We start from the raw sequence: 13,509 nt of genomic DNA on the forward strand, positions 1-13,509 counted from the left end.
AAATTTTAGTTGGTAAAATTTTCGAAGATTGAGGTTAGAACTCAGGCCTCTTCATGATCTCACTTATATGTGGAATCTAATGAACAAAATAAACTAATGAACAAAATAGATCCAGAGACATTGAAGCATGCAACAGACTAACGTATTTCAGAGGGAAAGGGGGTTGGGAAGAGATTAACCAAAGAATTTATATGCATATATGCATAACCCCTGGACAGACAATAGTGTGGTGAAGGCCTGGGGAGCGGGCTAGAGGGGTTAATGTGGGGGGAAAAGAGGGGACAACTGTAATACTTGAAATAACTCAGGCCTCTTAATTGTCAGTCTTGCAGCCACTTTTGTTTTTCTTTTGGGGCTGAAGGGGGTTTTCAAGCAATCGAAGGGGACCTGGGGTGCAGGTAACAGCTGAGAAAGCAGCCTCTCCACTTGGGTTTGTAAAGCTCACTCTCACTGCAAAGGGAGGAGGGAGGAGGTTACCTAAAGGAAGGAAAACAATATGAGAGTCTGTTACAGAGGACTGTCCTGAGAATGAATCAGCGTTCTCTTCTTAATCTCCTATTCCTCCTTCGCAGTTTATTCTTACTAATACATTGTTATTACTGTTTTCCTTCTTAGATGTACAGGTCTTGAAAGAATTTTTAGCTGTATCAGCTCCAGTTTCTCACAGCACCTTGGGGTTAAGGACTTAAAAACCGAGGGCCAGTGCTGCTTTTTTTCTCAGAACACAGGCAAGATTTCATAGTCTTTCTCTTACTCCCAGTCCTATTACAAGTGTAAGCAAAATTTGCAGATTATAGACTTAGAACTAAGCAGGAAGGCCGTGGTCTTGAGTAGAAACTCCCAGCCAGTATCTGAATATTACTATTTTGCCTTCTTCTCTTTTTTAAATCCCTGCCCCAGTTTCTGTTTCTTTGACCTAGACGTCCAGCATGGGGCTTTCTGTTTTGATCCCCACATCCTTGTTCTAAGAGTTCTCTGATGACTGGCAACTGCAAGGTAGGACAGGGTTTCCGAAAAGGCTCAGCGAACATGAGGGCCACCTTATGCAGCCAGCGTTCCCTTGTTTCTGTCTGTGTTGGGGAAGACTGCCTCCCTCTTCTATGCTAAACACGAATTGTTTGAATGCTACTTGCAACTCCCATAGCCATATTTTGGCTAGCATGATACCGTGTAAGAGGCAGTGGTCTAACCTTTCCCAAGGAGCAAGAGTATCCACTAGGCTTTATCAGGCTTTCTTTAGAAGCTTCGAAAATTGCTTTTTGAAGCCAGGGGTTGAGTCAGGATGAGTGGAGGGAGAGGGGGAGGAGTCTCATTGTCAACTTGAGGATTTATCACCCTGTTCATGTGCTTCCCCATCCTGTCTCCCTTCTTTTGCTTTTTACTGTTGTAGTTACTCCTGTGTTCATTCAGTAGAGTCTGCTGACCTGATTGGCAGGAAGAAAACCATTCTAGCTTGCTCATATCTCAAGTCCCACTTGGCAAACAGGGCTCCTCAACTGGTCTTTTAAAACAAATTAGACGTCGCTAGTTTTAGGACCTTTGCCCACTGTGTGGCCTGCTCCTTCCTCCTTGATGGCTGTAGGTCTGTTTTCCTGAGCAGAAAGCCTGGCCAGCATCTACTGCCCTGTCGTCTTTTCTTTGCAACCTGCAGGCAGTTTAGACTTGTCTTTTTCAGGATGCTCCTTTGCTGACTGACACAAAGCCACAAGCTCACTTTATGATTTGGGGCTAAGGACAAGTAGTCCCACTAGCACTTTGATCTACAGTTCTTTTCTGTAAACAAGACAGGATTACTCTTCTGGTTCCCTTCAGCTTCTGTGTCATTACAAATCACAACTGGCTATAGCTTCTCAAGTAGTACTGAGTGGTGAGCCTGTGAGTTTGATGCCTGAGAGATGACATATTTCCCCATTCTTCCAGAGGTGGTGTCTCCTCTTCATGACTTGTGTTTTGATTTAGAGAGAGAGAAAGGGAAGCCCTAATTCACCCAGTAGTAAAGCACTGGAGTACCAGTGATCCAGATAAGTCCGCAGTTCTCTTCGCTCCTTTCCCTGGTGGAGCTTTCGAATCACTCTTGTTGGACACGTTGAAGAACTGCAGGGTCAGTGCCGCTTTTACTAAGGGGACTTTATCTCTTTCAATTGCAGGTTCCATTACAGCTTATAGAAAGTGTTGAATGCCGAGATATATTTCAGCTTCATTTGACTTGCAAAGACTGCAAAGTTATCAGGTATGTGGCGTGTTTATGCTGCTGTTTAGTGTGGAAAAGACTTTTTAGAGAATGGATTCAGGGTTTGTTAACAGAAAAAGAGCTTTTGCGGATCAGCCTTGTGGGAATATTTTTCTGAGTAGTTAGTGTCTGAAATATTTTAGGTTACTTTGCTATTTGAAAGGTATTTTTAAATTTATTGGGAAATATTTTGAAATTTACAAAAAATGCAAAAATAAAAATAGTACAAAGAACACCTGTATTAACATTTTACCCCATTTGCTCTATCATTTGCAGGGGCTGTGTGTGTGTGTGTGTGTGTGTGTGTGTGTGAGAGAGAGAGAGAGAGAGAGAGATTCTTTTACTGAACAATTTGAAAGTAAGTTAATATAATCATGGCTCTTCATCTTGAAATACTTCCGTGTGCTTTCCTAAGAATAGGGATTTTTTTTTAACATAATCACAGTATCGTTATCAACTTCACTATTTTACACTTACGATACTTTTATCCAATCTACAATCCATATTCTAAATTTGTTAGTAATAATGCCCTTTACAGCATTGCCCCTACCCCACCTGGCTCAGAACAGAATCCAGTCAAGGTCAGGTACTACATATAGCTGGCATGATTCTATAGCCTTCTTTAACCTGGAATGTTTTTCACCACCTTTGTCTTTATGACATTTTTTTTCTTTATGACATTTTGAAGAACACTGTCTTTTAATAGACTGTTTCTTATTTTGTGTCTGTCCAGTGTTTCCTCATGATTAAATTGAGGTTGTACATTCTCAGCTGTTACCCTATACCCATGAGGTTGTGTCCTTTTCAGGGTATTGTATTACGTCTGGAGGCAAACAGTATCCATCTGTCCCTTATTGGTGATGTTAATTTTGATCACTCTATTAAGGTGTCTCCATAATTTCTAAACTTTCTCCCTTGCAACTAATAAATAGTCTATGGGAGGCACTTTAAGACAATGCAGATTCTTGTTTCTCACCAAATTTCCCCAAAGATTTAGCATCCATTAATGTTTTTATCTGATCTAATCTTTACTATAACGGTTGCAAAATGGTGCCTGAAATACCTTTTTAAATTTAGTAGCTCTGCAAGTTTTAAATTCCCCAAGTTTTTACTTTACCCTTTGACCTGTTCTGGAGTGCCAGTAAACATTGTGTGCTGGCATGTTGATGAGCCACATTGATTGGGACAAGGGAGAGGTTTAATTGACCTTCTTGGTTTTAAGGTAAATATGTACAGTTGCTTTTTCGCCATTGAGATTTGGCTTGCTTTTGATAGATACTGGCTATAACTCACACAGTTTAAAGAGCTTGCTTATTAGTTACTCGATTTTAAACACTGCATCTGAAAAGGTAAAGTATTTTTACACTAATTATTTTAACCTCTTAGTTATATATTCTAAAAGTTGCAATTGATAATAAAATTTTGTTCCCTACATGGTAATAGCTGAATACTGTAATGTAATATATCTTATTTTGGATATAAAGTTGCTGATTTATTCTAATTGCTAAATAGACAAATTTTGAAATTATTCTCTAAGTGGCAAAAAGTATTGCTGTGATTTGAGCTCAGCCTAACATAACAAAACAAAAGGACTCCTCTAAACCTATTTCTTGGGAGGGACAACTAAAAAGCTTTGATAGAAGAAATAGAATGAAATTCCACTCATGGAAGAGAATGACTGCCATTTTACTTTAATAATTGACACTCAATCTAACAACATAAGTTTCCCATATGCCCAGCTTTCTTCTTTTTCTTGACATTTTACACCATTGGCTAAAATTTGTTGGCCTGTTTTTATTATAAATGATAAACATGTGAATGACCGCTTCTAATGCTTTTTTGACTGTAGTTATCACCTCATCATGAGTAGGCACTCTTAAAATGTGGTTTTCTTAGTTTTTATTGTTATCTGTCTTCTGATTACATCCGCACTTGTTTCACTTTACAAAGGTGTCAGTTTTCAACTTTTGAGCAATGTCAAGAGTGGCTTAAGAGACTGAACAATGCAATCCGACCACCTGCTAAAATAGAAGATCTCTTCTCATTTGCATACCATGCTTGGTGCATGGAGGTTTATGCCAGTGAAAAAGAGCAACATGGAGACCTGTGCAGACCAGGTAGGCCTGCTAAAATATGCCAATAGCGGCTTTACGAACAGCTGCTTGAGGTTCCCTTAACATGAAACTGGACTCCTAAGCAGTCATATAGTCACTCAATGTGTATTTTATGTAGCACTTAGCATGTGCCCATCGTTCTTACAAGCTGAGTAGAACACATTTCCTGCCTTTCAGGGGAAGGAAAGAACACAAGATTTGGCATCACAATCTACTGGGCTTAAAAACCAACTGTACAGTAAGATTTGACGGGTGGTTTGGAAGCCTCGGAGGAAGGAGCCAGGAGTATTGTATACAGGTCTCGGAAGACCTCACGTTAGTAGTGGCTTTTGAGTAGGCTTTGAAGGTTGGGTGAGAGTTCATTGATTAGAGAATGGGGGAAAGAATGATAGAGCAAGTAGCATGAACAAAGGTAGAGAAGTGTGAGATTAGGCCATATAATAGGGGAATATAAAGATAGTATTTCACTATCTTCGAATTTTCAAGCCATAGGTTACCTGTTGTCACCCCTTTCACCCCAAGATGATGAAACACAGGTCAGAGGCCAGAGAAGCTGAGCCTGTACTGAAACCCAGACTTCCTAACTCCTCATTAAATCTTTGTCGAATTTACTATCTTTCTCCCTCAGAAATGGCTTTGACTGAGTTAATGTTATTTCTCCATGGAGTTGTCTGTGAACTTGATGTTGCTATAAATATAACTTTTCTCGTCCAACATGAAGTCTTTAGTGTATCCAGTTTGGGAGCAGAGTCTTGAATTCCTAAGCAGTGAAGAGTTGTGAGTTTTCTTCCAATAAAGTTTACTCTTGGGATTTTTTTTCTTTAAACCTCAGTTTTTAATCCTGAATCTTCAATCTTAACAATTCTACCCTGGCTCGTTTTAAACATTTGAGGCTAGTCTAGCTATGTGCATTTTTTTTTTTGTTTTTGGCTCATTCACTGGTTGAAGTTTTTGGTTTATAGTCTTGTTTAAATAAAATATAATAACAAACATAAGCATCATCTTATTTTTAAAGACGCTTTGATATGTATTTTTGTTTGGCCCTTATGATCTGCTCAAACAGGCAGGATAGGCTGGTATTTTTGTTTTGGGAGCTAAAGATGAGACTCGGAGACAATGCCTGTTGCCAAGTCCCACTGGTAGGTACTGACAGCGCTAGAACTTAAACCCAATTGTCAGCTATTGAGAACTGACTATGTGGGGTGCTGTGGATACAGATGAAAAACAAACCCCTGCCCTTGTTGAGCCTAAAGGAAAGCCTCAGGAATTTAAGCTTCCCACAAGTCTGGTCAAGGCCAGTGGCATCCAAAGTCAGCAGCAAGAGATCACACCAACCTTGGAGGTTATGAGAATGTGCTTTTAAACAGTCTCACTTCACTCCCTTATCCATTGCATCCCTCTTTTTCTTTTTCCTTCTTTATTGAGATACCATTGTATTATTTTTTTGTTTTGTTTCTGGTTCTTTTCAAGTTTTTGTTAAAGTTTATACACAGTGAAATGCACAAATCTTATGTGTACATTTGATTTAAGACTCCTAACTCCAAAGGCATTCCCCTAGTTTTGGATTGGCAGCATTTAGTTAACAAAGCTTGCTTTCTCCTTCCTGAAACTGAAATTTCCTCATCTTTTTAGATGATTTCTTATTCCCTTGATAATCTTATTCTTTTGGACTTGAGCCAGCTCTTAGGATATGCCTAAGATGTGCCAGGTCAGAACTTCACTGTGGTCTTCTAATGATGGATGGCTTTGTCCTGAGCTGGGATGTCTTCGGTCCTCAGGTCCTTCCTTTCTGATGTTGTTTCGTGTTCTTTGACCACCAGGCCTTACAGATGTCCATGGTGTCCTCTGTCTTCCATGGATTTGTGATGGATAGAGGCATTTGGTGGGTAAAGTACGAGACTTAGGAATTAGAAAAACTGATATCAAATCTGTACTCTACTATTTAATTCAAAAAAATAATACTGGGTAAGCCATTTATCCTCTGTACTTTAGTTTCCTTTGTTCTTCAGACTGGGACCTTCTTCTTCCTGCCCAAGCTGTTCTGGGCATCCTGAAGATCAGATCGGTTATGCTAGAGCTCAGTTCAGTAAATGTTTGTGTACCTCCTATGTGCTATGCTTGTAAAAACATTTTGGAAATTATGAATATACAAGGTGATGCTGTGCTGTTGTAACTAATTGGTTTGAACTTCCCTATAAGTAAAGGTTGTATTTTGTTTCCTCCCAGTATATAATGTCCACATGGAAGTTAAAACCATTGAATTAAACTGGCTAGGGCCCGTTTAGTATCCTTGATGGTCACTGTTCCATGCAATTTGTAGACAGATGGCACCCCAATTCAGATAGCTTTTTTCCTATTTGGAAGTCTATATCATTTTCCAAAATAATAGATTCAGCTGATTATTTCTTCCTGCATTTCTGAGCCTGGTCTTTTTATAGCTTTCCTTCAGGAGACATATAATATCTACTTTAGTTTAAGCTCAAGAAAAGCAGTTTAAATGGGAAGTAGTTTTATAGAATTGTTCTTCATTCCAGTAATTGCTGTTTCCTATTTTGAAGCTCCTCTCCCAGGGAGAGCAAAGCTTTATACTTTGATCATCAAAGCAGTCCTGTGCTTCTTTTGTGCTTTTATTATTGTAGTTTCTCCTGCTTAATGATTTTTTAATAAAATTACTGCCTTAGGACTCTTGAGTTTTAAAGGAAGAAAGTTATTTCAGATTTAATGACTTTTATATTAGGTTCATTAATGCCTTTGTTTCTCACTGTCTTAAGGAAGAGAAAGCCAAATTCAGTAGGGCATGTGTAGACGGGTTACACATGTTTGGGTGGCTGTTCTTACAAATGCTTAGCACTTTACTTGGTAGTATGGAGTTTCCTGAGATTCCTGGGTACTGGCAGTTACAGTTCTGTTTTCTTTCATCTGTAATTTCTGTAATCTATAAGGCTCTGAAAATTGAATGGTTTTTCTTATTTTATTTGGTGGCTTGAACTGATCTGAAACTATTTGTTGTTTTATTTATCTCAGTATGAATGCTCTATGCATTTCATTGTAGAAATACTAACGTTTGATTAAGTAGACCCTGTTTAGAGTGTTAACTTAATATTATAATAATATGTATCATTTTAAAATCCAGAAAATTTTCAAGTTCTGAAATCTGGCCCAAAGGGTTTCTTTCTTTCTTTCTTTTTTTTTTTTTTTTTAATGTTTTTATTGATTTCAGAGAGAGGAAGGGAGAGGGAGAGAGAGAGAGAGAAACATCAATGATGAGAGATAATCATAGATCAGCTGCCTCCCACATGCCACCTACTGGAGATTGAGCCGCAACTCGGGCATGTGCCCTGACCAGGAATCGAGCTGTGACCTCTCAACCCCTGAACCACACTGGCCGGGCCTGGTCCAATCAAAGGGTTTCTGATGAGTCGTAGATCTCTGTTACTATTTTTGGTGAACTGTTGATATTATTTCTTATGTATACCATCTCTGAGTGTGGAAGTAGGTAAGCAGCCAGAATGATGATAAGAATATGGGTTTTGGGACCAGACGGACCTGCCATAATAACCTCTCTCAGGTTTCTGTTTTGTCCTCTGTAAAATGAGCTCAATGAGAACTATCCTCAGACTTGATAGTAGTGATTAGATGAGATAACAGACTTCTTGATCAAAATTAATGTCTTTATTCCTCAATTTAGTCTTATCCTGACAGGGATTTTTAACACTAAAACCAAATATATGCGTTTTATTTATACAATACCTATCCCCTACTGAGAAGGGTAGCTACACTTTGCAAAATGGTATTCATTTTGCAAAATGGGGTATTCATTTCCTTTTTTCTGCTATCTTTGGTTTCTAGGGGAACACGTAACATCAAGGTTTAAAAATGAAGTGGAGCGGATGGGTTTTGATATGATCAATGCCTGGAGGATTTCCAACATCAATGAGAAGTACAAGTGAGTTGTATGGGTCCCTGTGGACTGTGTTTTACAGCCATTGCCTTTGCAAAAACCCCATTTCTCCTGTGGCAGAACATTTGAACTTAGACTTTTTCTTTCAAATGACGTTTGTTTATTAAATCTAAATGCGTGATTTTCAGAGTTCTTTAGTCTTCTGTTCCCATTGCTATTACTGAAGTGGAAAGTGATCCTTACTTAATAGGATTCTGGAACCTTCCTTTCTACCCTCTCCAGGTCTCTGTGCTTCTTGGCACAGGCATATCTAGATAACAGTGTTTATGAGTAGGCAGGCAGTTCTCATCACCACTTGACATCACATTAGAGATTGGATCAGTCATCTCATATGCAGAGATAAAACACTTAGGAGTAGTCTTTATGACTAATTTTACTCCACATTCTATGAAATAGACATAAGTATTCTGTATGTAATATATGTATTGATCTAAAACTAACTTCACAGCTGTGATAACAATTAACCATTAAATATTAATGTGACTATTATTAAATATTCTCATTAACTGTTTCCTTAAAAGGTATACATACTTTGGCAGGGGAGGTCAGTTAACTTACATGATATTTTTGAGCCAAATTTTTCTTAAAACAAAAGAGAATTGTCTAGGATATTTAAATTAATATATCCTTCTCCTCTTTAAGTTTTCCTACAGCAAATGGCATTAATTATACTGCTGTCCTTTGAGCTGCCTCAAATTATGATAGCAGTTTTCCTGGAATATTTGTGGCTAGCCATCAGAGCATTTCATTTTTTATAGGAAAAACTACAGCTAATTACTGTACATAGCTCTTAACATGGACCATGGCCAAGAAATTAAGAACCTGGGGTGCTGTGAAGAATTGGGAGCTACAGATCTGTCATACTTATCACATGTCAGTGATCAATCAAAGTAGAGAATGGAAGTGAAGATGAGAGGGGGCTTCAGCGAGCCTGAGGCAGCTACAGGCTTCTCTCTTCTGTGACTCGCCTTTCCTCCTGGAAACCGCTTCTCTGTAATGAGCAGCTAGTACTTGCTGAAGAGCTGGCTGCTAGGTGTGTTCTGCTGTGTGTATAGGTCAAGGGACATAATGATCAGGAAATAGAGTGAAATAAAAAGCAAAGCTTATTGAAAATTGAGTTCAAAAGCCATTGGTTTTCAAAAATTCCTATTTTATATGGGTTTTAAAAATCATTACTTCTTGTCTGTGAGTCTATTTCACCTCAAAACTAGTCTTCAGGAAATTAAAAAGGTTTTCCTACTATAAAAATATACTTTTAAATTTAAACGAGATAAAATTAATAATAATTATTAACTGTGTGTACCAGGTTATTTTTAGGCGTTTGTAGGTAGCTGCCAGGAAGTTTATAGAGCTACTCTTGGTCATAGACGTTCTCCTGGTTCAGTGGCTTTTAAATTCTTAATAGGTAATCTTGTGGAAACTGAGAATAGGGGAGAGATATTTAGTGCAGAATGTTTAAAACCCCCAATTCCTAAGCCACTTTGTGTTTTTCTGCCTCTTTCCATAATGCATAGGATAGTTTAGGGCAGGGTGGTGGTGGTGGTGGTGGTGTAGGTGTAGATGTAGGTGTAGTAGTAGGAATAGTAGTAATATGTGTATATTAGGATTTGGATGAAATGTCTTAATTACATTCACTGTTGAAAAGGGAATATTGGGTTACCCATGGAGAGACGGCAGAGTGTCCTGGAAAAAACCTTTCAGAAATACTATTTCCTAGGGCACCAGCTTGCCTAGCATGCAGCTGCTAGCATCTTCATGAATGAAAACACTGTTTTTCCCCCTGAGTGTAGTTGGTTATGAAGTGTATTTTATAGAAGTTATCATTAATAGCTTGTTCTCATTACTGACTTGGCTAAATGGGACTGCGATTATATATGCAAATAGACTAACCTGTGGTACTATTTGTACATACCCTTCGCTGCATTTGTTATCTTTAATTAGGACATCCCATTTGGTTCATATCAAAGACCACATCAATCATCCTATGAGGTCTCTGGAAACTTGAAATTGTGGGCTCTTGGCATTTTTTATGTTTCACTTTGACAAAAGCCTGAAAGACGGAGGGGGTCTGGTAGAGGTAACCCAGACTTGCGCTTCTTTTTTTTTTTTTTTTTTTTTAAATATATTTCATTGATTTTTTACAGAGAGGAAGGGAGAGGGATAGAGAGCCAGAAACATCGATGAGAGAGAAACATTGATCAGCTGCCTCCTGCACACCTCCCACTGGAGATGTGCCCGCAACCAAGGTACATGCCCTTGACCGGAATCGAACCTGGGACCCTTCAGTCCGCAGGCTGACGCTCTGTCCACTGAGCCAAACCGGTTTCGGCTAGACTTGCACTTCTGTAGCTGGACTGGGCACTGTGTGTTAGAAGTGACCTGTGTATCTATTACAACGGAGTCACAGTGGAGTAACTGCCTCTCGGCTCCCCTTTTTTCATTGATAGTTAAGGCTGGCAGATTCCCTAAAGGCAGCATCAAGGGAAACAATCCAGGATAGTGTGTGTATATATAAACACTTGAGGCAGCCCATTCTGCTGAGCAGGCCAAGACTCAAGTAATGCTCCTCACTGCCTTTTAACTGGCTCTGGGGTAGCTTGATCAACATCCTTCTGCTGATTCACCTAATGTCTCTCCCTTTTGCTCACCTTTCCTGTTAGGCTGTGTGGTAGCTATCCACAGGAACTCATAGTGCCTGCCTGGATCACTGACAAAGAACTGGAAAGTGTAGCAGGCTTCAGGTCCTGGAAGCGCATCCCTGCCGTCATCTATCGGTAAGTAAGCTTGGCCTACTGCCCACTGCAAGTGGTCTGCTGCCTCTGAGGCTGCTCACCTGGGAAGGGAGGTGAGGAGGCTTCAGGAAACTCTCCAGGCAGTTCTGTGCTTCCTTAGTGCTAAAGCTGCTCTTTCAGTTACACACCGGTAATGGCTGCACCCAGAACACCAGCTGATCACAGTAAATTAACACTGTTAAAAATGTAATGGAAAGGTGGCTGGTCTTGCTATTTTAAGATCCTTTTGACATTCTATGGGAAGATAATGTGCTTGCTGCATTCGCTTCAGATGTTGGCCTTTGGAACGAGAGAGGTGAATCCTAGAACGTGAGAATTGGGAGTAGTTGAGTCACTTGTGATTGTCTTCGTGGTTGAAAAACTTTGACACTTCGAAGAGCTCTACTTGGAGAGGGAGCATTTAGGGAAGAAGGCTAGATAGAAGATCTGGGCTGGATAGAAGATCTTAGAAATCCAAGGCAGGGATCCAACCTGCATTTACTGAACTTAGTTGTCTGTAGATTGCAGTGATGATTCCCGAGGTTGCTAGCAGAGGGGCAAGTCTAGAAGGGGATGGTGGCGTGGTGACAAGCACAGGTTTGGGGTTTAAGTCTTTTCTCTGATACTTCCTGCTATAGCATCTTAAGTTCCTTAACGGACTTATGGCCGTTCTTAATTAGTAAATGGGAATGCTGTTCTTTCTTTGCCTGTATGCTATGGCATCTGAATGAGTTTATAAACACGGGACTTCTCTAAGCAGTATCTGGAGTAGGATGTATTCCTGATGGCTGCTTTTATAATTCAGTGACTATCGCAGTACTCACAGAGTCATGTTAAAATTTTAAGAAGTCATTACCTCTTATTTGGAAACTGTTTCAGATGTCATCTTCTTGTAATGTTCACATTCTCCATTTCATTTTCCTAGTTTGCAGACTTTTTGGTCTCTTCTTAGGATAAACGTGGAAAGCCTTTATTCCCCTTCTAAAATTTATTCTAGAAAGCATGAACCATGGGTTGGTTTGGTTTTTTTCCTTCTAACCCTTTTTGGAGACATAGAATATGTATAAATGAATTTTTTTAAGATTTGTAATTTCTCAGAGAATATCTGCTCTCAAAAGATTACAAACGAAAGTTCTTGGTGTAGTCCACATAAAAGCAGGCTTCCAGGAACTGGCCTCTATTTCAGAACTTCGTCTTGTATTTCTGAGCTCCAGACTGGGTTGTCAGATTGAGGTAGTTGAATATTTCGGGATACTCTAGCACAAGCATGTCAAACTCACGGCCAGTGGGCTGTAAGCCTCGTTTAAATGAGTTTGACATGCTTGCTCTAGCACTCTGCTTCGTCAGCCTGGGTGGCAGGATGCTTCTGAATCCAGCTGCATTTACTGAATTTAATTGTCCATAGACTGCAGTAATGATTCTTGAGGTTGCTAGCAGCAGTTCCTTGACAGCACCGAACCAGTGCCTGATGAGTGCTTTCTCCTACTGTGATGAGAGAGTGCTTAATTGGATTTATCACTGGAGACAGAGATTGCTCTAACACAGGAAGATGGTGCGAAGGGCACCCCCTCTGTAGTGCAATCCACAGCTCCCCTCTTTGTTCATTGAATGATTTAGAAAATTCTAGTCATTTTGTAAGTTTGCCTGACACCAGTTTAGGGATAGTTTAAACATTTCATTGTTTAATTTTTATATTTTTTATGGTTCTGTTTGTGAAAATGATAGAAATGCTCTCTAGTGATCTTTAGCTTTAGTGTTTTAGTTCTCTTTCATGCATCTAAAGCGCTTTAGAAGACTGCAGAAAACTGCCCACTGCAGTAGCTCAAGTTGCAGTCTCGCTGCTATAAAGCCATAGCCGTTAATGGATGAAGGGTGCCATCTGCTGTTCCTCCTGGGCACTTCTGGGAAGCATTGCAGAGAAAGTGTTCAGGAAAGGTCCTGTCAAGCCTCTTTCTAGAGGTTTGGCATCCCTCAGCTCATTGGTTACCCAGCACCTATTATCGTATGCTGGTAGGCATTTTAAGAATCAGTGAGGTGGTGTTTTTTTCCAGTTTGGCTTCATTTAGGTGAGCCAGTTGAGTGTGTTGGTGATACGCAACTACTTGTCTCCCAATAAGGGAGGATTTAAAAACTACAAGCAAACTGGTGGTTCCAGTGAAATTGGATTATTATGTAATTTAATGTATTGCTTGTGAGCTTTAGGATTAAAAACAAAAATCTTTTCTCACACCATTCCTTGAAGAAGACAAATGGATTCAAAAGTATGTGTTGCTTAAATCCATATTTGCTCTACATATGTGTAATGTGTGTATGCATATATGTGTTTAGAAACACTTTTTTTAAAATACATTTTTTTATTGATTTCGGAGAGGAAAGGAGAGGGGGAGAGAGAGAGAGAGAAACATCAATGATGAGAGAGAAGCATTGATTGGC

The 13,509-nt window shown here is 39.5% G+C and overlaps 1 protein-coding gene across 7 annotated transcripts in view; it reads left to right on the forward strand.

Moving 5' to 3' along the window:
• MTMR3 (myotubularin related protein 3) overlaps window positions 1–13,509 on the forward strand; it is an 85,082-nt gene that overhangs the window by 51,704 nt on the left and 19,869 nt on the right. For 6 of the 7 annotated variants that reach the window (XM_080649658.1, XM_080649653.1, XM_080649656.1 and 3 more), the window contains 4 exons: window positions 2,148–2,230; window positions 4,181–4,347; window positions 8,194–8,290; window positions 10,966–11,079. In XM_080649658.1, coding sequence (XP_080505784.1) covers window positions 2,148–2,230; window positions 4,181–4,347; window positions 8,194–8,290; window positions 10,966–11,079 — 461 coding nt within the window. Of the gene's footprint in view, window positions 1–2,147; window positions 2,231–4,180; window positions 4,348–6,194; window positions 6,227–8,193; window positions 8,291–10,965; window positions 11,080–13,509 lie in introns of those variants that run through there. The other variant, XM_080649659.1, reaches the window with a different exon arrangement.

This window comes from Plecotus auritus (genome assembly GCF_963455305.1).
Source record: "Plecotus auritus genome assembly, chromosome: 13".
Taxonomy (NCBI): Eukaryota; Metazoa; Chordata; class Mammalia; order Chiroptera; family Vespertilionidae; genus Plecotus; species Plecotus auritus.